General features: G+C 46.8%; 1 protein-coding gene across 1 annotated transcript; it reads left to right on the top strand.

Moving 5' to 3' along the window:
• Positions 1-415: 415 nt before the first annotated feature.
• On the top strand, positions 416-11,767 carry pgap1 (post-GPI attachment to proteins inositol deacylase 1; the record flags this gene model as incomplete). The annotated part of the gene is made up of 26 exons (XM_080019116.1): positions 416-642; positions 1,844-1,997; positions 3,334-3,509; positions 3,633-3,804; positions 4,261-4,421; positions 4,586-4,638; positions 4,725-4,791; positions 5,356-5,461; positions 5,609-5,667; positions 6,007-6,090; positions 6,568-6,617; positions 6,755-6,806; positions 6,902-6,979; positions 7,399-7,474; positions 7,607-7,680; positions 7,767-7,818; positions 8,039-8,105; positions 8,505-8,610; positions 8,765-8,803; positions 8,972-9,156; positions 9,667-9,897; positions 10,052-10,187; positions 10,590-10,640; positions 10,891-11,102; positions 11,352-11,456; positions 11,629-11,767. The coding sequence occupies exons 1-26, from the start codon at positions 511-513 to the stop codon at positions 11,765-11,767; spliced, it is 2,817 nt and encodes a 938-aa protein (XP_079875242.1). The 5' UTR covers positions 416-510.
• Positions 11,768-27,130: the final 15,363 nt, after the last annotated feature.

Below are 27,130 nucleotides of genomic sequence, written 5' to 3' on the forward strand. Positions count from 1 at the left end.
AATACATTTTGTTTATTATTATAGTGCTATAGTTAATTGTATTATAGTTATTAGTAGTAGTAGTAGTAGTAGGCAATTATTTTAACCGAAGGCCTATTCTATTAATGCAATTTGCTGAGTTATGTTGAGTGCGAGAGGTGCTGTACAAATAAACGCAATAATATTATTAATTGTTATTATTATCATTAGATCTCGCTTCGGCTTTCATTTTTCCAGCACCTGTAACGAGGCGGTCCCCCGTTTGGTTCCGCGATGACGTCACTCGCTGTTTATGGCTAAGGTTCCCCCACGCCGCTCCCTGATTGGTCAGCGTCGCAGAGACGCCGCCGCCCATTGGCCGGTCTACCCGCCAGTCACCGGACGCGTGCCCGGTCGGTTCCTGTCGGGGAGCAGCCGCTTGACGTCCGTCCCCTCCCGGTCCGCGGCCGCCTGGAGTCGAGGGGAGGCAGGGGGAGCACGGCAATGACCGCGGGCGAACGGCCGTGATCCAGCCCAAGCCAGCGTCTCAGCATGAAGTTCGCCACGGCGGCCTTCTACGGCGTTGCCCTGGGGCTGCTGGCGTTGGCCCTGCGGGAGCTGCTCACCGGGTTCGGGGAGAATCGGTGCAGCATGACCTACATGTTCGAGTACCCCGAGTACCGGGTGAGTAGGACCCGAATTAGCAGCCTTCCGCCTGCTGCGGTGTCCGTACGCCGTCTCCGCACCGGGGAGGCGGCAACAGATTGACGTTATGGCGAGCGGCGCGCCGGCGTTCGAGCGATAAGCGGCGTTTTATTTCCAAACAGGCGCGGAGTGACGGGCCACCATGTTTATAAAACAAAAACAACACACACACCTGGAACCTGTTCCCTGACGCCCGGCCACACGACCCCAAGCCCCGCACGCTGTTGTCGTCGAAGGGGGAACCGAATCAGCCGGGCGTCCTATTTAATGTCGTTCGGACGAGATGATTCGATTTGATGTATTTGAAACCGCAGCAAAAGAAGGACAAGTGTTGTGGTTTGACATTCCACAGGTAGTTACCGTCAGGGTTGTTTTTTTTTTTGGTGATTATTAAAAATGATTACGAAAATTGTTTTATTAAAAATAATTAGACGTGCAGGCATTTGCAAGTTGGGAATTGGAATTACGCTTGCACATTAACCACAAAAACCGCCATTGAATGCAAAAATAGGTGTGTGTGTGTGTGTGTGTGTGTGTGTGTGTGTGTGTGTGTGTGTGTGTGTGTGTGTGTGTGTGTGTGTGTGTGTGTGTGTGTGTGTGTGTGTGTCCACAGATGTGCTCGTTTGTCCAGAAGCGGAGCACAGCTTGAGGCGAACGAGCATATGGACTTTTAGTTTGCTGCGTGATTAATGTTATTCTTTGTGTTTGTTGGATGGGGGGCGTCGTCTTGCTGCTCGTGTTGGAGCTCATTTCCTGATCTATGCTTGAGCGACGTTTCTTTGCCAGGAAGGAGACCAACAGTGTTAGAACCAGCGCAGGTATCTTGGGAAAACAAGTCTAAAGTGTCGAAAAGACGTTGCGGGTTATTTGGTTTTCACCAATCGATGATTTGTTGTTCACACACCAACATGATGCTGGGTGTAGGCGGGTGAGTTGGACTATAAATAAGCTTGGCATGATCTGACAGCATGGGCTGCTTTGCTGTACGAACACCTACTGTGAAATGAGAACATGGGGAAAGGGGACAAAAAGCAGATGGTTGCAATAAAGCAAAACATATCCTTGGAAACAGGTTACGATTAACTACCACGCCAACCTCAATGCTCTCTCTCTCTCTCTCTCTCTTCTCTCTGTGTTACTGTATCTCTCTTACTGTCGGGCGTGTTTGTGTGGCACACAGCGGGTGTCGCTCCCTCGGCGCGTGGCCAGACTGTACCCGGCGTACGGGCTCTACCTGTACGGCGAGGGCCTCTACGCCCAGGAGACCCGCTCGCTGAAACTCACCGGCGCCCCTGTTCTCTTCCTGCCTGGAAACGCAGGCAGTTACAAGCAAGGTAAGAGCCGCCGCCGATGAACAACATGGCCGTGGCGGCTTACCGGACGGGCAGTTAGGACATTTTTTTTCCATTTTAGGCGTAATCAATCAATCAGGCCGCGGCGCTTTTCCCAGTTTTGCACACGTGGCCACAATCAGGGAGGTGACAAGTGAGAGGATTAGTCCAGAGTTTACGAGGACAGTATTTCCCACACTATTAGATTCTATTCGTGGTGGTAGCTGACTGGGGTGGAGGTGGGGGAGGGAGAGAGGGAGGGAGAGAGGTTGGGAGAGAGGTTGGGAGGGAGGGAGGGAGGGAGCTCTACAATGGAATATGATTTTAAACATTATAAATAGTAAAAAAAAAAAGCGAACATCAATATGTGCCGGTCAATGTTGATCCGCCCCAAACAAATTAATGCATGGGAGACACTGGAGGATAGCTGTTATGTAAGATGCTCTGCATGTTGTTTCCAAGCAAAAAGGATTTGTATACGTAACCCAGCTGTCAACAGTGCTGCCCTTATTATTGTAGTAAAGCTCATTAATCAGATATTTAGGCTGACGGGAAAAACAAAACAAGACGGGAAGTCCACCAGGAAACGTTGCAAGAAATGTCACCCCTGATTGGAATCAATTTAAAAATGTGCTCGTAAATAGCGCTGTTATTCTATACATAATATGTAGATCAGCCCGGCATCTCCAACTGCATGTAGTCCAGTGCTAATCATTGAGTATTATTTTGTTCGGCTGCCTTAGAGTCGCACCCGTGACATCATTTTGGAACAGGTTGGTTGATTAGCCACTGAAAGATGCATTTTCTACATTTTCTCAGATTGTATACAGTGGGACTTGCTTGTCTTGCTATGTTTTTACGCGTGGGAGGAGACCACCCCCTCGTTCTCTTTTTCCATCACGGGCATAAACGCACAGTGCTGTAACACCACGCGGTACCTCTACCGTTCACATTCATTATGAATCCATTACGATGAGTTGTCTCCGTCTACGATTGCGGTTGATGAACCGAGACGATGATGCGCTTATCAGACGCTCTGGGCTATATCTATATCAGGAAGTTTAACCGGGTTTGACCGTCCGAGAGAGTGATCTGAGAGCACTGTACGTCAGAGCTCGCCCAGCGGGGGAGTCGGAATCGAACGCCGTATTTCTCAATGTCTCGTCTCCGCCTTTATGTTGGACGTTTCTCCCCGCGCCGCGCTGTTTTCAGAGTGTGAATACTCTCGCCGCAAAAAATTAAATCCGCCGTCGCGCAAAACACGTCGCCGTTGGGTCCTAACCAAAGCGTCCCGTCGTTCTTTTGGGGTTTTTTTTGTTTGTTTTTTTCCCCCGCCAAGCGCGCTCCCTCGGCTCGGTGGCTCTGAGGAAGGCCGAGAGTGCGGAGGGGGGAGTCCACCTCAACGTCTTCACCGTGGACTTCAACGAGGAGCTGGTGGCGCTGTACGGCGGGAGTCTCCGCCAGCAGACCCGCTTCCTCCACGAGTGCATCAAGGCCATTCTGCGGCTTTACAAGGTCAGGCCTGGAATTCTGCCCCCAAAGTATGTTTTGGATGTGACCATACTGATTGTATTGGATTCTGTTGTGGAGAGTAACTTTTATTTTTATTTTTATTTATTTTTTGCTTTCCGCAACCAGGGTCAAGAATCGCCCCCCCGCAGTGTTGTGCTGGTGGGCCACTCCATGGGGGGAGTGGTGGCCCGGGCTCTGTTCACCTTGCCTCGCTTCAGCCCCCACCTGGTCACCCTCATCATCACCCAGGCCTCCCCTCACCTGGCCCCCGTGCTGGCCCTGGACACCTACCTGCTGGGTACGGAGCACCTTCACAGCACAGTACATTTGATTATTTAGCAAGATCCATACATATGTCATTATTGATTAACAGATTAAAGAAATATGATCTCATATTGTAGACATCAGGACTAAAATGAACGTGGAGAGACACGCCCACTCCCCTTTTAGGTGGACAAATCTATCTGTTAATAATCATGAAGTTACTGTGTTAATCCTAGCTTCATAACATATATAACAATATGTTTATTACAGGTAAGCACAATTTAAATCTGCTCTTTAAGACACCTTTATGGACTCACTCAGACTCATTTGGGGGCATTTACACATCTAGGAGCGTTAAATGTATACAATAGAGACAGCATTGTCCATTATACCACAGAAAAGACCTTAAATGGAATTACTCTAAACCCTTCCTCTTAAAGGAAAGATTTTTGATTTTAATCATTTTACTCGCGTGTGTATTTCTCTGTAGAGTTTTACTCCGCTGTCAGAGAGAGGTGGGTGAGCCACGCAGATGAGTTGAGGAACGTGACCGTGCTGTCGGTTGGGGGTGGTTACCGCGACTACCAGGTACGCTCGGGCTTGACCTCTCTGCCGTGCCCGCCGGGGGACCCCAGCAAGCTGTCACTGGTGGTAAGAGCGTGACATCACTTCCCTTAAGCATGACACCGCTCCGCTCAGTGCCTGGACACCTGACCTGAACACTTTCTCTTAAACCTGTAGGTTGAGCAGAACCTGGACATAGCGCCCAGTTTGTTCGTTTTCTCCACTTATGCACTCATTTGTTATTTTCCAAGGTCACCGCCGTTCCCAGGACCTGGGTGTCCACGGACCACCTCTCCATCGTTTGGTGAGATGACTTGTGTAATTCGTATTGAGCTCATCAATTTGATGCATTAACTTGGATTGCAGCGGGACGTGTTTTTTTTGTTTCAGGTGCAAAGAGCTCGTTCTTGCCACCGTCAGGGCTTTCTTCGACCTCATCGAACCTAAAACCAAACAGGTCAGATCAGGCAGCGGCTTTATCTTGAACTGTTCTGCCAAAACTGAATCGATTAGAAATGAACAGAAACATGAGAACAAACAACTGATTATCTGCTTTTCATTAAATAGTTTGAAATAGTATCATATCCATTTGGAAATAAGATGATTTATTGCATTAAAAAGTTTGAAATTCAATATATTTTTTTATTATATATATATATATATATATATATATATATATATATATATATATATATATATATATATATATATATATATATATATATATATAATATATATATATATATTTTTTTTTTTTGCATTAATTAATAATGAAGACGTTAAGGATGTTTACCTTTCTTTATAATAAAATACAAAAATATACAAAGTTTGAATACATTTTAGGCTCACAACTGGGGAGAATTAAGTCGACGGCATTAAAACATCTCAAATAACTTTATTTAATACCCTGGACAAAGCTAGTCGTTGAATGTTGCCTGGCCCCAAAAAATGTCTAAAAGTTATAATAATCTATTAATGGCTACATCTCCCTGATATCCAACCAAACTGAGTGTTTTTGTAGTTCTCAGAGAGCGGGAAAAGAAGAATGGCCGTTCTGAACCATCACTTCATCCGGCATCCTGTCAGGATGTTGGACGAAGTTCAAGACGCCGCCATCGTCCTCTCAGGTAATCAAATGTGGCAAGGCTCACTCTTTTTTAGGACACATAACATACTATACATACATATTACTACTACTACTACTTAGGGGAAGAAAAGGTGAGCCAAGATGTACACTGAGAATTTTAGGTAAATCTTTTGAATCACCCTTTTAGATTTTCCTGAAGCGTGGAGTGAAGTGAACACTCTCCGTCTGGCTTACAGCACACCCAAGGTACAGTTTTGCTTGTTTCGACTGTTTCTGATTTCTGATTTTTCAGTGCAGTAGTAACATACCCGAGATGTGTAAACATTCTGAATTGATAATCGCTATAGTCAGTAAAATCTATAACGTTAACGGTGATGCGCCTCTCACTCAAATTTTTTTTGCATAATTACAAATTTCACAGATTATTTTTTTTACATTAAAGAATGGCGTCTCCATTTTTCCGTCAAGGTTTGGGAATTATTATGGATTGTTGAACTAACTTACAAAAGCGGGCAGATATTTTGATGTTTTGTGACAGATTTACTGTATCTGCAAGTGCTGACTGATTATTTCTGACATCCACAGGAGGGCCAGTTCAAGTACTTCCTCTTTGCGCTATCCAGCCGCAGGAAAGCCTACAGTCACTTTTACTGCCGGAGCAACAACCTAGTAAGGCGGTTTCCACCTTTCTTTTATTCATTGTTTTTAACATGCGCATTTTTAAAAATAGGTGTATTCGTGTAAGTCTAAACTTAAAAAAATAAAAATATATATTTAAAGGCCTCTCGTCAAATTCACACCCGGGTTTCTTGCTTAACCTTTCTCCAAACGGAAAAACGGAGGTCAGAACACGGCAAGCGCTCAAACAAATATTTTCGTGTTTGGGGGGGTGGAATTCCTGAGTAAGTGGGCACGGCGGCCTTTTGATGGTGATGCTGATGACTGTAAACCTGGTTGTCTGGTAGAGCAGGTCCGTACGGGGGAGCGAGGCACACGCACAACCCAGAGCCTATACTGTATGTGGAGTGATTTGTACCGAAATGTCCCTAATCTGTTTTTCACATCCTGTTTTTACTGGATGCAAGGTGCTGTCGTCCTTTTCACCCTCCCAGTGTGTCAGTGTTTTGATTTGGTTTTGTTCTGCAGGAGATGAGCAGCTGGGTGTATGGCTGCGTCCAGAGGAGCAGCTCTATGTGGTATGCGGCACTGTTTGATCACAAGCTCCTTCTATTGTATTCTGCACCAGAGTAATATTCATTTCTGGAGGCAATGATGACAGCGCATGACTATTATTGTTCACAATCTATTGACATGAATTCTTTCCTTCAATAAGCGTGCACGCGGTGGATCTGTCCATGGGAACAGAGCTTCTCCCACCGTACAAGGTCGGTCTCTTCTAAATGGACGTCTTCCGATCAAGGAACTTCCTCCTGCCTGTGCTTGTCGCCGCTCCCTCTCACCTCTCCGTCGCTCTTTCCAGGTTCTGGTTCTGAGCCTCGGTGACCTCTCCTCTGTTTCTCACCTGGTTGTCGGAGCCTCAAACCTCAATGGCAAGCAGGTACGCCTTAGCTCACGACACAGAATGCAAACTAGGCATCTTCCCGGGAAGCCAGGAAACTCTTACATTGGCTGGGCAAACGTGTACTATCGATCGACTTTGTTACCGTAGGAACCCATTATTTATTTATTTATTTATGTACCCATTATTTATGTAACGTAAATAATAAAAATCCTCAATCTTATCGCCAGTGGTCTCATTTTCTTCAGTCAGTTATATAGACATCTAAAAAAACGGATACTAATTGGTAAAAAGCAGAGAACTCCTCAGTCCCATTGTTTACAGTATACTGTGTACTTATACTTATACAGTGCACGTACACAGTCCGATGGACAGATACATCAAAGGTCAAAAGTGAGCCAGAAGTTTTCTCACGGGGAAACATTGATGTCCGTGTTATTCTTTTTGCTTTTGTTTAGTTCTCCGTGGAGTGTGAGTGGCAGCGGCAGGAATCTCAGACGGTCTCTGTGCCAATGCCGCACGTCCTCTCCTTTGGTGAGCTCAGACGCTCGGACGCTCGGACGCTCGGACGCTCGGACGCTCGGACGCTCGGACGCTCCGTTTCTCAGCGTCCGGTTGAAAGGGGGTCACAAAGCTTCCCTTTATTTTTCTGGTTTTATCTTCCAGGTTTGACGGCCAGTGACGTCACGGTCAACTCCTCTGGCCTTCTCCACAACATCGAGCTGGAGCACTTCCACCAGGTGTGTCTTCCGTCAAACTCTCGGCCGATCGCGTCTTGCCTGTTTGTAGAGTTCAAACCTGGACTCTGGTGTTTCTGTATCTTTAGGTCTATCAGGCGTTCAGGATCACGGTCGCAAGCCACTGCAAAGTACATAAAGGTGTGTGTGCGCGTGTGCGTGTGTGCGCGTGGGTGCGTGTCCACAGATGTGCTCATTTGTCCAGAAGTGGAGCACAGCTTGAGGCTTACTAGAATATGGACTTTTAGTTTACTGCTTGATTAATGTTATTCTTTGTGTTTGGTGGATGGGGAGCATCGTCTTGCTGCTCGTGTCGGTGTGGAGGTCTAAATATATTGTCTGTTATTTTCTTGTCCTGCAGACAGACTGTCCAATGTATACAGAATGAAGGTGCCGTGGTTTCGCGAGGACTCCTTGACCACCGCCAGGTTGGCGTTCTCCTGTTTGCCTTCATGACTTTGATTTAGAAATCTGGATGTTTCTCTTTTGTTTCCTTGTTGTTGACTGATTAATATGAGATAATCTGCCGTCGACCTTAATCGCACACAATGCTGTGTACACTCTATCGCCTTCGGTTCAAACTCTTATTTCACAATTTAGGAGAGTTAATTCTCTGTAGATGTTCCTTACTTTCATGGATTAAAGCGACACTCAGAAATCAGAAATCAACCGTTGAGTTATGGAGCATATTTAGAGATAAGAAGTTTTACTGGCTGTCTGTAAATGTATGGGCAGTTGGCAACCCTGCATTTTCACCACACCACAATGGCTATCATGCAAGTGGGGAAAGTAGTGGAAGTACCCTGTCCTTTCTGTATCCCAACCAGCGTTCCGTCAGTGACTGAGCTCTCAGGGATGCTCCACACCAGCCGTCCAGAAAACACCTCAGGTGTTCTTCTTCAGCTCCACACTGCCCCCAACTGCCAATACAAGGTACTGCGCATCCCAACCTGCAATCGATTTTAAACAACCTCTAAGTAGCTGGTTGTAATCTATGGTTATTTTTTTAAGAAGTTCAAATATTGTAGTAATTTTCGGAATAGATCTGTCAGGAAAACCATTGAGGATTTTTCAATTTCATCCTAAGGTGTCGATAAGGACTTATTTTCCCAGGGTGTTGGGACAGGTAAGAACACATATTTTCTGTTGGGTAATACACCTTTTGTACTTGACTATTTATGTCATTATGTCTCCTGCGCGTTCATTGTGACATCGTCTGGGTGAGTTTGAATTTTGACGTTAATTTAATAATGCCGAGAATACTGGAATTTAGCCATTCCCCCCCCCCCCCCAGGTGCTGAGGTTCTGTGGTCCCTTGGTTCCTGTGTACACGGCTGTCACGCTCCTCCTGGCCTGCGGGGGGCAGCTGTCCTCCATCCTGAGAACCGGCCAGACGTTGGACATGAGCCAGGCAGTGGGCAGGGGCCTGCAGCCTCACAAAGTGGACCTGCCGGTTTATGTTTTACACTTCCTACTTGGGTAGGGGCGTCCAAACACACAGGCTTCCGGTGCTCAAATGTCGGCTGGGGAAACTTTCTTGCAAGTCCCGCATCTAGGGCGGAAATAATAATATTGCAATTAAGGTTTTCTTCGCGTTTGTTTATTCCATGTCACTATTGTAGTTTAAGCTTATAATGATTATAATAAAATATAATACACATCCATCTTATGAAGAATAGCTGTTGAGGGTCAACATTGGAACATGACATTTTAAGGAGGTGGTTAATTTTCTTCAACCCAACTGATGGAGGTGTGTCAAATTTGGATTTTATTTGTTGCAACATTCCTCACATTTTCCTTGAAATTCCCTTCACATTTGGATGAAAATACATAATTTTGGGATGTTCATAATGATCCCTATCAACTGAAATAATTGCAGTGATTATATGTATTTATATATAATAGTTACGACAGCTCTAACTGATTATTACATTAAAGTGGTGTATATAACGGCATGGTGTCGCTCCTCCTCACTGTGTCTCTCCTCAGGTACAGCTGGTTTCAGGACGCCTGGACGGCTCTGTCCCTCCCCGCGATGGACGCCCTCCCGCCCACCTTCCCCGATGGCACATTCCACAAAGGGGTGGAGCCAGTTGAAGAATGGCTCCGCCTCCTGTCCCCCCTCCTGTATGTCTTTGGCGCGGCTGTGGCGTTTTGGGGCAGCACGCTGCTCCAGCTCTTCCTGCGCCTCATCTCCCTTATAATGGCTCCTCTACTCAGGTGAGTTTGAAAGGTAGAAAAGTAAATTGTTTTTTTTGCGGGGAATAAAAGAGTGTTATTTTCTTATATTATAGAAGGATACCAGTCCTACTGGTATCCTTCTATAATGTTCTGTAACTGTTTTTTGGGGGTTTTTTTGTCTTTGAACCCCCAGACCCTCCGTGTCTCGAGACTGTGGAACGCTGGGCCTGCGGACCCAGCTCCTCATCATCCTGTCTCTCGCCGTCGTGGGCAGAACCTTCTGTGGGGCTGTGTCAATCTTTGCCACCTTCCTGCTCCACCTTTACAGAGTGAGTCTGAAGACATTGCTCCAACGGTGTCATTACCAAATAACACAACACGGCCGAATCAATCACTGCAGCCCACAGGAATGGGGTGTATCCCGCATATCGATCATGTTTTTAAGCCGTTAAGTTACTTACTGGAGGACTGGTGCAGAATGTGGGACTTAAACATGGCACATGTTGGATTTAGAAAAGTATGGACTCGTTTTAGCACCAGCTACTTATGCTTATCATTTGTTTTCCTGCTAGCTGATCCCTTATGTCCTCATTTTGGCATTTACCTGGAGCTGATGTTTAGCAGCCGGCCATAAATGCAGCTGTAGACATTTGCAAAATTGCTCAACTGGTCATTTGGAACAACATTTAATGAACGTCCTCGCCTGTTTTTGTCAAACGTTGTATGTCCAGGTGCTCAGGCTGCAGATGACAGAGAGGTCCTTGAGTCACATTTTGAATCTGGTAAGACGTTCGGGTTCAGTGAAATGCTGAGATTACGCCACAGGCAAACGATTGACAGTGGTTGGCAGGAGAACATATGTCCTCAAACCACGATTATATCTGCGTCTCTGTTTTGTAACCACTAGTGCATGTTTGGCTGCTGTCAGACAGGGTCATGTAGTACGGTTTTGCAATGTGCTTGCAGTGTAATTGTTCAGTAATGCCATATGTTTCTCATCAAAAACGTCAAACCAACCCACCGCCCTTTCAGGCTCCAGGGAAGCACAGGGAGGCCGTGAACGGCTCGGCCGACGCCGAGGCCCCCGGGAAGCCCAGAGAATGTAACGGAGGTCCGCTGCTTTCAGACGGTGCGCTGCAGGAGGTCCAGAGTGACCTGCAGCTCCACCTCTCCCTGTCAGCCCTGTTCACATTACCCATGATGCTCAGTGGGCCCTCGCTCCTTCACTGGATCGGCAACCTGAGGTATTAAAAGGCTGTGCGGTGGTTTGTTTGTGTTACGTGCGCGCGCGTGCACACACACACACACACACACACACACATACATATACATATACATATATATATATATATATATATATATATATATATATATATATATATATATATATATATATATATATATATATATATAGATCTATTTTTTGCTCTCTTTTAAAAGGTTCCGTTTGGGTTTCACACGTGTTTTTTATTCCGAGTTTCCTCTCTATGCAGATATTCCTCCCACCTGGATCCTGACCCCTGCTGGCCTCACACTGTGCCTCTGCTTGTCGCATACCTTCTGCTCATTAACTGCAACTCCCAGAAACTTGCCAGCAGGTAGAAGGAAGCGCACCACGGTCCACCCACGTCCCTGAATACATTCAAACGTTGCTTGGCTTGTCACCTGTCATTGTCTCTGATTGTCAGCTCGCCATTTGTGTATGCCGAAAATAGCATGAGTCAAGCTAATTTCTATCACATTGTTTATTTTTTCATTCTCTGTTTTCAGTAAACTGCTGCCTCTGACCGCCCTCCTCCCGTTGCCGTTGTCCGTCGCCATAGTGACCTTCTCCCCTCTCCACCTGTACAGAGTCACCCACTTCTTGTCTGTGGCGCTGCTCCCTCTGGCCTTCTCTTGTCTGCTCTGACGGTATTCGGACGGTTGAATGGAACTGGCTCAGCTCCGTGAATCGCCGTCGTCCCTGGCGACGGCGCAGCTGCCGTGGAGCAGAGCGGTAGACATACATGGTTTGGGAAAACTGCCAGCTCAGAGTTTGCGCCGACGGCTCCATGGACATCGCACCGTGGTGTAACATTGTTTTTGTGGGGGTTGGGGGGTGGGGTGCGCAAAGTCCTTGGGACGTCTGGTGCGAACGTGGCTGCGTTTGATCAACCTGAAACCGAGTTTGCCTTACTCTGTGTATCTATAGCTCTGCCTTCACGGAGCCGGGACTCCTCTCACGGTGGAGGTTATTAACAGGGTGTTTTAACGGGGAAACGTCGGTTGTTTATTGTGGCTTTTTTCTCGCCCGATTTTTGTATCTTACCCGTGATCACGACAATGTAACTTTGAGTCTAGGTGTGCTGCCGGCAATATTGAGTGAATGTGTCTTAACTTTGTGGACCGTGCTGCCGTGTTGGCATTTTCCATTTTGCGTGTTTTTTTTTGTTTTGTTTTTTTGTTTTGTTTTGTTTTGGGGGTTTTTTCCCCGCAGTGAGAGAAGAGGAAAATCTGGAATGAGACAATATGACGCGTGCATGCGACCCGCCATGCTGTAGTCGCTCGATGATGTCATCTTCAACGCCTCTGGGCGTCCTGGTTGTGTGTCACTACCTTCCGGGGGGCGTCAACCATTTTAGTTTAATTTAGTTATCTTTCAGCCAACCACGCCACATCTCGTTGTTGCCAATGCACTGATTTTTGGGAGCAGAGTTAATATCGGCGGCTGGCCACACCCTCCATTCAGCAGCTAGACACTGCCTGCAGTTATTGTTTAATTGCTGCAACTTGCTCCATAGCTCTATATGTATTTTATACATACATACATACATTCATGTTGGGGTTTTTGTCACCTGCCGTTTGACTCACAAAGTTGAGCTAAACTGAGCTACCTGTTGAAACCACAGCCCAGCAGTTGGGGGTTGAGTGCCTTGCTCAAAGGGCACCTTAATGGAGGCTGTTTAGGTAGTGGATGTCGTTGCTCAGTCCCTTTCGCGTCCCAATATTTCCAGCTGTCCTGCGTTGACCCTTGACCCTCGAGGCCGTTGAGCTTCGAGGGTCAAGGTCAAGGTTCTTTGCCCCACGCGGTGCCAAACAGGCGCTTGTGCAAAAAAAAAAATGCACAAATGTTGTTGTGACTCTTGAGGTGACTTGTCCGTGTTCATACCAACACACTAACGGTGACCAAACAGATAAATTATGCATAATGGCCGTCACCTCACATGAAGAGGCAGCCTTTTAGTTTGGGTTTAGCAGAGGGGAACTTTGTCACCATGACAGATGGATGGTTTGCTTTTGGGAAATGTGCTTTTATTTCATGGTTTATGTGCTGTCTTGACAATCTTATTGGCCACGAAGAAAGGAAACATATATTAAACACGGCTATGGTTAGTGTTTATCCTCGAAAGCCAAAACCTTTTTAATAAAGCATTGAAGACCAGACAAAAGGGTTGAATCTTATAAAATGTTTTAAAGGTGAATCACACTTAGAAATGCAGAATAACACAAACAAGCACAGAGCTTTATAGACAGCGTGGTAATTTAATGATATAACATGTACATTTATCCAAGTAATACTAATACTTTTTTTTTTTTTTTTTTTTAAATGAACAAGCACATTGATGATGGTGGGGATTAAAGAACTGCATATTATTTAAATCCACCATATACACTAATACTGTTGAGACCTGGACCTCATTCTTTCCAACCATAGTGATCATCTCTGAGTAGAAATGTAATGCTTAGTGTGGTCACAGTCAAAATCAAAGCAAATATGGAGTCTTAGCGGCATTTAAAATCTGTTTTTTGTAATAACAGATGGAATAGATTGTCATGTCGGGATGCATACAAACACTGATTCTCTAAAATGAGGGAGGGGTCTGGCCGGCCAAGCGAGCATACAGACACATTTTTAATGACGCTCTCTGTTAACAGACGTGTTGCGCTGCAGAGCCAAAGTGACCGTTTTGAAGATGACGTCTTTTGGTTTGGCGTCACCGTTCTCCGTTTGACGACATTTTTGGCTCGGCAATTTTACGCCACGCTTTACTGAAGCATTTGATTGGATTTTTGCAATGTTGGAAAGCTACCTATGGAGTGGGGGAGGAAGATTTGGTCCACGTAGGAGAATGAACAGAATTTTAATTGTAATATTTTTATTTACATTTTTATATATTTTTTTTAAATGAGTAACTTCTGCTGGCGTCTGCTGCTGTCAAAATGACTCTAGTGCCTTTCTGCTTCCTTGATTCATCATTCAACAGTGCATTCAGTCTGACACCTGCCTACCAAGTTAGAGACCTCTTTATACCTTTTTTAAATTATTATTATTTTTTTTTTCCCGTAGGACCATTGAATTTGTTATGTGACAAAACATGCTAAACTTAAACTGTATTGCTGTTCAAGGTAGCTTCTACAGAATAAAAATAATAATAATTAATAAAGCTCCGAGGGACCAAACCGGCCTGGCTCTCTCAAACCACTCGGTCACGTCCACATTCTGCAAAGATACACCTCGCCTGCACTGTGACGCTATCACTTAAAGGTGTGTGTGTGTGTGTGTGTGTGTGTGTGTGTGTGTGTGTGTGTGGGTTAATGTCGTTTGTGGGGCTTTTGTTGTGCTCTTGTCGTTTTTTTATTTTTTGAGTGCTTTGAGATTCACACATGCCTCATTCTAAATGTTACTCAACGGCTGGATTAACTTTGTGGTAGACATGGATACAATGGGTTTTTTTTTGTTTTTTGTTTTTTTTTTTGTTGTTTTTTTTATTGCTATAAATACAATTGTGATTTTTATATTTGTTGTTCACTGTGACCATGTCGTCGTTGCAGAAGCCAAGTGCATAAAGGACTTTCCTCCCAGTTTGAGAAACCTCCGTCGTGTCAGAAGGGCAATGAAGCTGCATTCACCACGGTGCCGTTTTAAACAAAAAAAATAGGCTTTGTAGGACTGTGGGGGTGCACCCGTTCTACATGTGCAGTTCTAGATTTTCTATCTTTATTTGCACATAAAACGGTGGCGTCCGTGAACTCAAAACCAAAAAATCACTCATCACATGAGAGATGTAATGTAAAGATGTGTACTAAGGCATTTGAACTCAAAGATGTCTACATATTCTCACTGGACCAACGTCTTTTTATGACCAGTTTGGGCCCAATTCCGTCATCCTGTATGAAACCAACGCACTGTTTGGTATGGTGACACTCTGATCTCGACGGCGGTTAAAAACCTCAAATCTTGTATTTGTTTTTTTTAGGGTTTTTTTTTTTTGGGGGGTTTTTCTGTCGATTTTTATTTCAGAAGTGACTTGACTTACGGTGTTTTATTTTAATATAGGGTCCTGATATAACTGCACTTGTGTAGTTGTTTTATAGAAAAACCCTGGTGTGGGCCAGTCTTGGCGCTTAAAACCGATCACTTAACACGCAAAGACCCGAAATAACTACTTATGGCAGCAGACGTGTCCTTGGATACTGTAGCAGGATTGTCATGGAATATGAAGCACCAGCATGTCTCTCTTTTTTTAATTTTAGAAACCTTTGTTGCACTGGACTGTTGGGCTTTTTTAAAACCCCTTTTTTTCGGACGCTCACTTCGACGCCCGATTCACGCTCGAAAGGGCATTTGCATCGAAGCACACCAAACTTTTTCACGCGATAGAAGTGATGCTCGAGTGTCACTGTAGCCACCGCACTACGTCATATTCCATCCCATGCAGAGAACACAGAGGCTCTTGAATCAGACGCTGGGTTGTTCCTAAATTCAGCGAAACTGTTCACAAGGGTGCGTTTCACTGATAGTCATTCTGTTAATTCTAGAATTAAAAAGATGTGTGAAGGGTCCATTTCCGGTGGACCCAACTGAAGTACTGTTATTATTATTACATTTGGTTTGAAGGCACTGTTTCTTGGTATTTGAGTATTATATTGGGAAACACAATTTTTTTTTCACCAAATGGCTATTGGATGTCTGTAATACTGTGCCATTTGCAGAATTTATTTTGTGGAGTTGGAGTGTATCACAGTCTTAATGTGGACATTTGTGATTAATGGTATAATGGCTATTGATAAAAGTTTTATCACTCAAGTTGTTTGTTCCTAATGACTATCATTTGTCTTATTGTGTAATTAAAAGCATCGCCACGTATCTACACATTAGCCGTGTTTAGCGGGTGGAAATCAAAGTGAACATCCAGTTTAGTGTTCCAACTGTGTGTACGTAAGTGCTTTACTGTATAGTCGTGTGTGTGTGTGTGTGTGTGTGTGTGTGTGTGTGTGTGTGTGTGTGTGTGTGTGTGTGTGTGTGTGTGTGTGTGTGTGTGTGTGTGTGTGTGTGTGTGTGTGTGTGTGTGTGTGTGTGTGTGTGTGTGTGTGTGTAAATACTTACTGCTTCTACCTGGAGTGGCTTTAAAACGTGTAACCTCCTGCTGTTGGCCGGTCCTTATCGTGTGGCACTAGATAATGTGTTGATTTCTGCTCAAGTGCAACGTCACCAGATCGATATTTTTAACTGAACCTTACCTGTAACTCTCTGACGTGTGTGTGTGTGTGTGTGTGTGTGTGTGTGTGTGTGTGTGTGTGTGTGTGTGTGTGTGTGTGTGTGTGTGTGTGTGTGTGTGTGCGCGTGTGTGCGTGACAGAAACATAAAGGATTAAAACATTTGTTCCTCAGGTTCAGGCATTGTGACGCGAAAGGGATTGCTTTGGTGTTTTTACATTTTACACGTTTTTATCTGTTACTCCAAATGGGGAAAACTGTGCCATTTTTAAGCACCAGTGCTGTTGCAATAAAACTATTTAAGACAACAAGAGCAGCTTGTATTTTTTTTTCTTCATGTGGTTCGGAGTTAGAAGATAATTTAAGCAATAATATATTTTTTTCTAATTTCTGCAAAACACATTTACATCCAATTAATTTGACTGGGATGATTGGTGCATGACAGTGAAAATACTGTCAATGTGGGGAAAAAAGTAGTTCCTGCATGCAATGATGAAAAATTACAATAATAGACAAATCCCTAAAAAATTATAATGTGATTATGGACCTATTATGCTGCAGTTACAGAAGTCATTATATTATTCAATTACCATTTTTTTATTTTATTTTATTTTATTTTTATTTTTTATTTTTTAGGGCCCATTTTTCCAATGATCAGCAAGTGAACAAGTGACACAGGTTAATAATTGTGTATGTGTGGCCTGTGATTATGACCTACAGGGCTGGGTGCCAAATGAATGACATTTTGTGGCTTATTCATTGTTCTCACTTTCAGGGAGTACGGCCCCGATGACATGTGGCCCCTGGATCTTTGCCTGGTAGGCCCGTGTGATAATCCACAGAGGTGCTGACCCAAAGCCCTTTCATCCTCTCTTTTTATATATATTTTTTTATTCACCAATCCCCCTTTTCGGAGAACTATCTTACCATGTTTTGGTCTATAAACAACTAATCACTATTCCAAGGGGGGGACAATCACCACGGGTGAGGCGAATAAAGATAGAACCAAACAACAACATGTACATGAAAAAACATAAACATAGAACCAAACAGCAACATGTACACAGAAAAACATAAACATAGAACCAAACAGCAACATGTACACAGAAAAACATAAACATAGAACCAAACAGCAACATGTACACAGAAAAACATAAACATAGAAATAAACAACATGTACACAGAAAAATAGACGATAACATGTATCGAAAAAACAGTTAATAAGTTCCAGGAAAACTGGAACAGCAATTTGACACGTGGCCTCTTCCTGTCATAGTTATGGCAGTAAGGAGAGGGATGTGTGTGTGTGTGTGTGTGTGTGTGTGTGTGTGTGTATCCCCACCGGTGAGTGTACTTGTCCTAATCGGTTCTGGTGGTATTATACATGGTTGGTATTATATCGTAGCAGCGGAAAAGGCCCTCAAGTCACCCCTGAGTCTGTACAGACAGACGGTCGCAGGAAAGCCCTGAGCACCCGCCCTGAAGCCACAGAAGATCCCCCAGTCACTTGAGAAGCCGGAAGCCCGCGGAGCAACACCTGATCCCGGCCTCCAAGAAGTATAACCCAGTCCCAGGTAGTGCGAGGAGCCCCCACACCCTTGAGGTGCACACGTACAACCCACCCCCATGTGCAGGCACAAGACACAGCCGCAGAACCCGGGCCGCGGGCGCCAGGCATGGACGGCAGACCCGGAGCCAGGTCCCACGCCAACAGACCAACACCCCGGCCAAACGGCCCGCCCCGCAGGAGAGACGGCGGGGCCCCTGCGCCCCCACACAAGGGCGAGGCCCGCCCACCACAACCAACCAGACGCCCCATCCAGCCGCGAGCCCCGAGTGCCTGGCCATGTAGCAGAGTGTGCTCAGGGCCCTCCACCACCTGGGGCACCCACCGCAGAGTAGCCACGCAGCCCGCGCAAAGGCCGACAGCCCCTCCCGCACCCCGACCCACACCCACACCCACAACAGCGAGGTGCACCGGAAGGCACAGGGCGGGGCTCTCCGCAGCCACCCAGGTCACAGCACACCAGAAACCACCAGGCGCAAGCCGCCAGAGCTCAAACTCAGCCAGCGGGGGGGCCCCATGGCCGCGCCCTGGCCAACCACGCCCCCACAACTACCCACCAGTGCCCTGTCACCCCGGAAAATCCCGGTGCTCAATGTGTGCTGTTGGCAATTGCAGTTAAAATTGCGGGGTGTGAGGGTGCAAGTCCTCCAAGGGAGTACAGGCCCCGATGCCATGTGGCCCCTGGGTCTTTGCCGGTGGGCGCTGACCAAAACCCCTTCCATCCTCTCATTTGAAGTCCTGGTGCAGCTCTGCTGCGTGGCCACCGAATGGTTCCATGCAGCTGCAGTGTCCACCACACAGGGCACCAACCACAGATCTACGCTCCTATTCTCCTGTTTTCTCTATGGCTGTCGATTGGATAACCTCTATTTGTGTGATTAATATGCGTTATGGGTTAATGCGTAAATGCCTCTTTGAAATAAATACTGAGAGTCCAATCTTTAAGAAAATCCAAACTGCTTTGTAAATCTGTCTGAGGTCCACAACGGGCGAGGACGGGTGAGTTGTCGTCCAATAACAAGGTTTATATAAATGTTTCTCCGCTGCTGCAAGTTCCTCTGTAGCCTCTGGTGACTGTGCAGTCATTCTACAGGTTGGTTGCATTGCAGCCTCCCTCTCTCTCTCTCTCTCTCCTCCCCCCTCTTCCCCTCCCTCTCTCCCCGTGTCTCGCTCTCTCTCTATCTCTGTCTCTCCCCCAACACACTGTCTCTATCTCTCCATGTCTCTCTCTCCCCTCCCCTCTCTCACTGTCTCTCTCTCTCTCTCTCTCTTACTGTCTCCCTCACTCTCACCATCTCTCTCACTGTCTCCCTCTCCCTCACACTGTCTCTCTCTCTTTCTCCCTCCCTCTCCCTCGCTCACTGTCGCTCCCTCTCTCTCTCCCTTCACGCCCCCATCCCGCCCCCCACATCACCTTCTCTGCGGGATGGGTCTATCCTCCCACCAGTCACCGCCCACTCTGCCTCTCTCTCTCTCTCTCTCTCTCTCTCCCTCCGAAACACACCAAATAAAACCAGAATCCAGCAACAGAAACACCAGCAGGTGCAGCGCTTGACACCCTGCTGCAATAAGGAGAGAGGGACAGAGAGACAGACAGACAGACAGACAGACAGAGAGAGAGAGAGAGAGACCCGCCACCCGAGCCTGAAACCCCCATGCACTTGCAGGACAGGGCAGGTGGGCGGCGTTCAGCTCGGATCCGCGGAGCGCACGAGTCGAGCCGCCACCGCCACCGCCGCCGCCGCAGCAGCAGCAGCAGCAGCGCACTGCGATGCGGCGGGAGAGAGGGACGCGGGGAGGGGAGGAAGACGCCGCTGCCCTGCTGACGCCGAGGACGCCGAGGACGCCGGGGATGCCGGGGACGCGGGAGCTTTCGGACGCACCTCTGGACGCGGCCACGCGGGAGGGCCGATCCGGCTCTGCGGAGAGCCAGCTGTGAGGCCGGCGGGAGCCGCGACCCCCCCCCCCCCCCCCCACCCCCCCGATATACGTGACTTCCCTCGACCAGCATCCACACGGACCTGCAGCGCCCCCCATCCTCCCCCCCTCCCTGCCTCCCCCACCCCTCCTCACACACACACACACACACACACACACCTATCTATCTAGGGGGCTGGATGGAGCAGCAGACAGTGCTGTCATCGGTCAAACAGTTTCCCCCTCAAGACTCAATCCTGCACCTCTGCGCAAAAGGTAAGACACCAGAGCGCTAATGCGCAGCCGGAGCTGGAAGCGTCGTGATGGTGATGACGATGATGATGATGATGATGATGATGATGAGGATGAGGATGATGAGGGTGAGGGTGATGAGGATAATGAGGATAATGATGAGGATGAGGATGAGGAAGATGGTGGTGGTATGTGCAGCGGCCACACTGCTGCAATCTGCATGCGTGTGCACGTTGCATCGCAAACGGGAGCGGATCGATTAGGTAATGCGCGTCTCCCGCCGGTGGCCATAGAAGAGAGTGACGTAGGGAATTCCCACAGTAATCCGGCGGTGAGAACCCACAGCTGCACCGGCGCGCGTCCATGTGGCCCCGGTCGGTGCATGTGCGTGTGTGTGGGGGGGGGATAAATCATTGAGCGGTGATGGACTTGGGGTGAAGTTGCAGATCGGCGGGGAGCGTGGGGGTGGGGGTGGGTGGGGGTGTCGTTATGTAACGCAGTGCCTTCGCGTTCCCTGTGGCTTCACAGTAACTGGGGTTCGGCTGCAGCGGCGTGTTTACGTCCTCGGCTGAGAAGTGGGGGAGATGCAGTCTCAAGCGTGCAATCTGAAGACGCATCGACGCGCGTTCGTGCTCAAGCCTCCGTTCGATAAAGCACTCGTTAGGATGACGGTACAAAAACAGCTCGGGGGTGGGGGTGGAGGGGGGGGGGGGGGTTGGCAAAACAAAAAGAAAAGCCCACTCCTGTTGACATGGAAGGGCTTGTTTGGGCTCGTTTCTGTGCAGTAATGTAGTTACTGCATCACTGTGCCCTTTTCCCATCGAGAACCTTTTTTTTTTCTTCCCCCCACATCAAGGACCCTCAATTTGATGCTGTTGGGGCCAGATTTGGTCTCCGAGACCCCAGACACAGAGAGCAAAATATGATCAAAAAAAGTCTTTATTGTGCATTCTCTAATTCATTCTCGTCAAATGAAATGTCGACGTTTAGCTGTCCCTCGTTTGCTGGGGGATCCCCCGGAACCGCTTGATGGACCCCCCCCCCCGGGGGGGTGTTCCCAGACCCCATGTTAGCACATTTCAAATATTTATATCAACCTGCCTTTGCGTTCGATCGTTAAGGCGGGCAGTGGCTCGGGGAGAAGAGTGGGCCTCCTGGAAATCTGAAGATTGATTGCCGGTTCGATCCCCGGCTCTCCCCGCTAGCCTGCTGAGGTGTTCTTGAGCAAGACACTTAACCTGCTCTCCGGGCGCCGGTCCATGGCAACACACTGCTCCCGGATATACGCCAGTCACGAAAGATGGTAAAATGCAGAGAAATGCAATTCATTGCCTCGGTACTTGTGCAATGGCAATTGGACATGGGCTTTAGATGATGGTGTTACTATTGTAGTGTGTTCACGAAGTGATTCGGATGAATAACTGGCATCCAGTTATAGGACATGAACCTAAGCACATTCAGTTGTTATGTAAAGGTCACGGATATTTTCAAGCCAACAAATGAATGGCTGTTACCTCATTCATCAAGGGCTTAAGAGGCACATATAGACTTCATTCCAAAGCGCCTCCACGAGCGCTGTGGATGGCCCTCGGGCGTAACCGTCAGAGTGTTCCGTAGCGCGTTAAGGTCGATATTAAAAAGGCGGCGGAGCAAACAGCAGTGAAATATCCGCCCTCTGCCCACCACATTTCATACTAAGGCGGCCGCTAAAGTAAAGGGGTCACACTGAAACGTTCCAGCCGGAGAAAAAGATCACTCCGAGAGACCGTCCACCTTCTCCCGAGGTGCAGACCAGGCGGAGGTGGCCAGGTGGTTTCCTGGCGGTTTCCCCCTCTTTTTTTTTAAAACAATCTTAAACGAAAGCTCCCCTCGAGATTCCCAGTTGTTCTGAGACTGAGTTTCATCCCCTCGGCCCCCTCCCCGAGCCGACGCTTTACCGGCCCTCCATAAACAGAGGAGTTGGAGACGCGGGGAGACCGGGGGGGGGTCTCTCTGAACCCGAAAGGGGTTTTATTACTTCCTGTTATGATGGGTCAACAGATTTACGGACAGTTTCGTTTAAGTACAGTATATGCCCCGACTGTACACAGTACCTGCGCAGGATTGAAGCCGGCAAACTATTATGGGATAGACAAGTTTGGGAAATTCTGTCTGATTATTCATCCCAACGCCATACTACATACATGTTGATCCTCCTTCTGTGGTCCCTTGTCAAGGTTTCTTCCATTTTTTTCCCAAAAAAGGTTTTTTCCTCGCCCGGGTAAGGGTTCAGACCAAGGGATGCCGTTGATTTCTATGTGAAATGTGGGTTTGTGAAGCCCTTCGGCACCGTATTGTGATTCAGGGCTACAGTATGTAAATAAACTTGACTTAACTGGACTTGACTGTATGCAATCTGTATTCAGAGGAAACTGGTGTCTCTGGGGATCGGGACAAGGCTGACAAAATGACAAACCTGTCTAGCCAGTGAAGTGCCTTCCCCCCTTTTTGTTGTCGTCGCGAATCTGGCGTTTTCATTTGATCTAATTTTGACCTGGCAATTTAAAAGCATGCATTCCAACAGGAAATGCATCTTGCATACGGTTCATCCAAGCCTGTACACAAACCTATCCCCCCGTGGTACTAACACATCCATCGAAAACAGACAAAGTCCTGTGAAATGTCTTCCTCGAATTGTCAAGTTTACAATTTGGGAAGACCACATCCATCCAACAAAACTCGTAAGGCCATGTCATAACTTTTCATGCGAGAGCCTCCATTTAAAACGGGAATTCGGCGTCAGGCAGTCATCGGTGGTCGTCGGGGTTGGGGGATCCTGGGGCCCGTGGTGACTCATGTGGGGCGTGTTCTCCCGGGGGCCGTGAGTCACTCGGCGCCTCGTGAGCCCCGCTCCGCTGCGTCCGGGGCGGGAGCCGGGTGGTCCGCCGTGCACGGCACGACGTGCGGAGGGGGGCCTCACGGAGGGCCATGTTGGTGGCATTGATGCTGCTGTGGAAGCCTTTGCTGTCGTTGTTGTTATAGATCAGTGGCAGTCCATTGGATTTTTTTAATGAGTCAGTATATCTTCACATCTATACGTGTGACAGAAAGAAAGTGCTGTGTGGGAGGTTTGTGTGTGTGTGTGTGTGTGTGTGTATGTGTGTGTGTGTGTGTGTGTGTGTGTGTGTTTGCATTGTATTTTTGGAAAAGAGTGGTTATCTACAGTTTTTGTGTGTGTGTGTCAAGGAAAAGTGTGCTTGTCTGTGAATTGCTGTCATGATATCTTAATGAGTGTGTATTTATGAATGTGAGTGTGTATTTTCCAGCCTTATGAGGGATGTGTGTGTGTGTGTGGGGGGAGGGGGTTGAGATCTGTGTTTGTACGTATGTATTGTATGTATCCTTACAGTTTGTGTGTGTGTGTGTGTGTGTGTGTCTATATGATTGTGTGGTTGTATAAAAGTCTGTGTCTGTCTTTGTTTGGTTTATATGTATGTTGCAACCCAGTTGCACACTTTTTCGTGCTACACATAACGAAATTCAAACAAATTTATTGGGGAGATTTTTTTCGACTTTAGAAGAAGGGGGGTGGGGGGGGCATGTTGAAAGGGGGGGGTGCAGATACGTACACTAAAACTAAAACTAACCTGATGAAAGTATGCCAAGTATGGCATGTACGTATTAACATTTAAAATGGGTTTACATTTTGTTCTGACTTGCACAAACTAAAAGCAGGATATTGGTTTAGTTTTTTCTCTATTGGATGGTCTATTAAATTCAGGGTTGGGCCAGAATAGTGATATGGGGTCATACCCTCAGAATGAATTTTATCCATACATACAATTTTACTGGATGTAAATATCAGGGCGCCTGGCTGAAATTTTTATGTACCCATCAGCCAGTGCGGTAAACATTTCCATGGTAACAGCGAGCTCCAACGATCAGAGACATCACTGTTACACTTAAGATTATGGGTAGTGTAGTACTTCTACATGACATTGCGAAATAAAATATGTTTGTTATTTCAACAAGGTTGATATCATACAGACTTGCAGCTTCTCCAGGAGCAAAGACAAATTGTTATATAAATTGTGTAATATTTACGCAGTTATTTATAAACCTTTCAAACCCTAACACCAAACCATAACCCTGACCAAATATAAAAACTATAATTCTGCCCCATTTTGTTTTGCATTTTGATGCAATTGCCTCACGGGTAAAGAAGTTATTTTATTATAAACCTAAAAAGGAAAATAAGGTACGGATGAAAAACAACATACATGTGTAACTAGAGGTTTATTTGGTCGGGGAATATACCTGTGTTGTCAGAATTTACATGCAATTTGCAAAGGCCTGAATGATATGTTAGGCCATTTTAAGTGCCGCCCCCTATTGACACTACCACCATTCTAGAAGTACAGGTCCAGAGCTGTCCAAAACAGTTGACCTTATTTTGGTCGCTCTTCTAATTACTGAGATCTAGGGCTTCAAAGGTGACCTCTGGTCAGCGTTCGAAGGTCAATATCTCGTATGTTTAGTCTTAAACTTACATATGTTAAACTACAAGATGATGAGATGATAAGACCTTCCCAGAAATGTGTTTCCAAGAGACCTTTCCAAAAAATTCCGGCGCTGCCATGGCGGCGGGGTGCCAAGTGTGGATTCCTAGATGATTCACATTCTAAATGGAATAAAATCTGATTTTTTTTTTTTTTTTTTTACTTTGTCATAGAAAAGAGTGAGAAGAATTCCACTTCCCTGAGAACTTTGGATTGTAGGCGTGTGACACAAGGTTTCATACGTTTATAAATGGGACGATGCTCCGGGACGCGATTCAATAGATTCATTTTGGTATATTGATATACCATCTTCACTTTGTGTGTGTGTGTGTGTGTGTGTGTGTGTGTGTGTGTGTGTGTGTGTGTGTGTGTGTGTGTGTGTGTGTGTGTGTGTGTGTGTGTGTGTGTGTGTGTGTGTGTGTGTGTGTGTGTGTGTGTGTGTGTGTGTGTGTGTGTGTGTTTGGTGTGTGTGTCTCCTCCTCGGCTTGCTGATTTAGTCGTACCTGAGACCCGGTAAGATCTCATGCCACTCTGAGTGCCAGCTCCCCAAGGTGCCCGATCTGTCAGCAAGGAAAGTGCTGCAGTCACCTCCACAGAGGCAGGAGTACCCACTGCTGATACCAGTGCACACACACACACACACACACACACACACACACACACACACACACACACACACTGTATAATCTCGCACATGCATAGAAACACAAAAAAACAGAGGAAATCCCTTTGGTGTCGTCGTCTGCAACTCAACTTAACAAGAGAGTACATGGGGAATGGTAGCTCAGGAGGTAGAGCTGGTCGTCTAGTAATCTAAAGGTTGCTGGTTGGATCCCAGGCTCCTCCTGCTAGCATGCTGTAGTGTCCTTGAGCAAGACACTTAACCCCTAGTTGCTCCTGATGGCTGCGTCCATCGGTGTTTGAATAATTGTAAGTCGCTTTGGATAAAAGCGTCTGCTAAACGTAATACACCTCAACAAAAAAACAACAGCCGAAACACGTTCTACTGTCAGGAACAGTTCTTTTTGTGAAACCCTGCATTTCACTTAAAAAAGTTTGGCAGAAGTACGGCCAATTGACATAACTCTACATAACTTCTACTGTCAGGAACAGTTCTTTTTGTGAAACCCTGCATTTCACTTAAAAAAGTCGGTGCTGAAGAAGCTTCCCGTACTGCATATGGCACCGTGCAGCGCCGTCAAAGGATCAGGACGGCGTTCTCCTCTGTCCTCCCCGTCGTCGACACCCCGAGCTTCCGCCGGCTAGACTTTTGCATTGTGAGCGAGGGGACGAAAGTGACGACCGTACGTTTCGGTGTAACGACGTGTGTGCGTGCCGTGGGAGCCGTTAGAAATGTGTGTCAAAATGCCAAATTGTCTCTGACGCACTCTTATTTCCCCTTTTGGGGGCCAAAATCTGTCACGAACCGCTCGCCGAAACCCTCCGCCGCCCCGTAGCGCACCCGCCGGGGCCGGGGCCGGGGCAGGGGCCGGGTCCGGTTGTTTTGAACTCTTCCGCGTGGACGCGGCGCAAAAACCGCGGGAGGAGTAGCGCTGTGAAATGCGCCTCCAATAAGCGCCAGCGGTGATAAAAATGGGTTTTGCGTAAACGGACCTCTGTGCTCATCATTCTGGGGTTCAGAACTTCTTCTTATGGAGATGACAGATACACGCTCTCCTCTCAGACGGTCCCCGATCGCCCAAAGATAACCAGGATTCAAGGGCGACAAAGTCCGTACGTCTTTGCGTCGACGCAAGCGGCTTCCAACAGGCGGCAACGCACGGCGAGAGACGCCGAGTCCTGGAAGAGAGAGAGAGAGAGAGAGAGAGAGAGAGAGAGACGTGGACCCGCGCCCCGCCCCGACCGTCACGCAGGGGCGCGGCGGTGTTTGCGAAGGAAAAAAAAACGCCAACATTACCCCGGATTCTCAACTGGGCCCCCCGCCGTGCCGGATGTTATCTGATCAAATGTCATTTGACTTTGGAGAAAGAAAGGAAGAGGGGGCCGGGGGGGGCGGTCGGGCGGGCGGAGGAGAGGTGGAAGGTCCCGGAACGCCGCGCCGGGCTCAGTCAGTTTCTTAGTCGCGGATGATTGAGTTTTTTAGTATTCACCGCGCAGCGTAGGGAGTATTCACTGACACAACAACAGAAGAGGGATTTGAGATTCCACGCCGGGCGGGTGCCGCGCTCAGGACCATCACTGTGGAGTGACACGGCTGTGTATCGTCACTCCCATTTTGAATATGTCCATTCTTTATTTTTCTGTGTGGTTCTATTCTATCTCGTTGTATTCTGTCCTTTTCTATCATTGTCTGTTCTGTTCTATTTAGCTCTATTATATTGCATTGTCTTGTATTATATTCTACTCTTTATATTTCTATTCTATTCCATTAGTTCTGTTTCTATTGTAGTCTATTATATTATATTCTTTCTATTTATATTCTGTTCAATTCTACTCTTTCTATTTATATTCTATGCTATTTGTTATAATTCTATTCTGCTCTATTCTATTCCTTCTGTTT

The sequence above is a fragment of the Zeus faber genome (genome assembly GCF_960531495.2).
Source record: "Zeus faber genome assembly, chromosome: 18".
Lineage (NCBI taxonomy): Eukaryota > Metazoa > Chordata > Actinopteri > Zeiformes > Zeidae > Zeus > Zeus faber.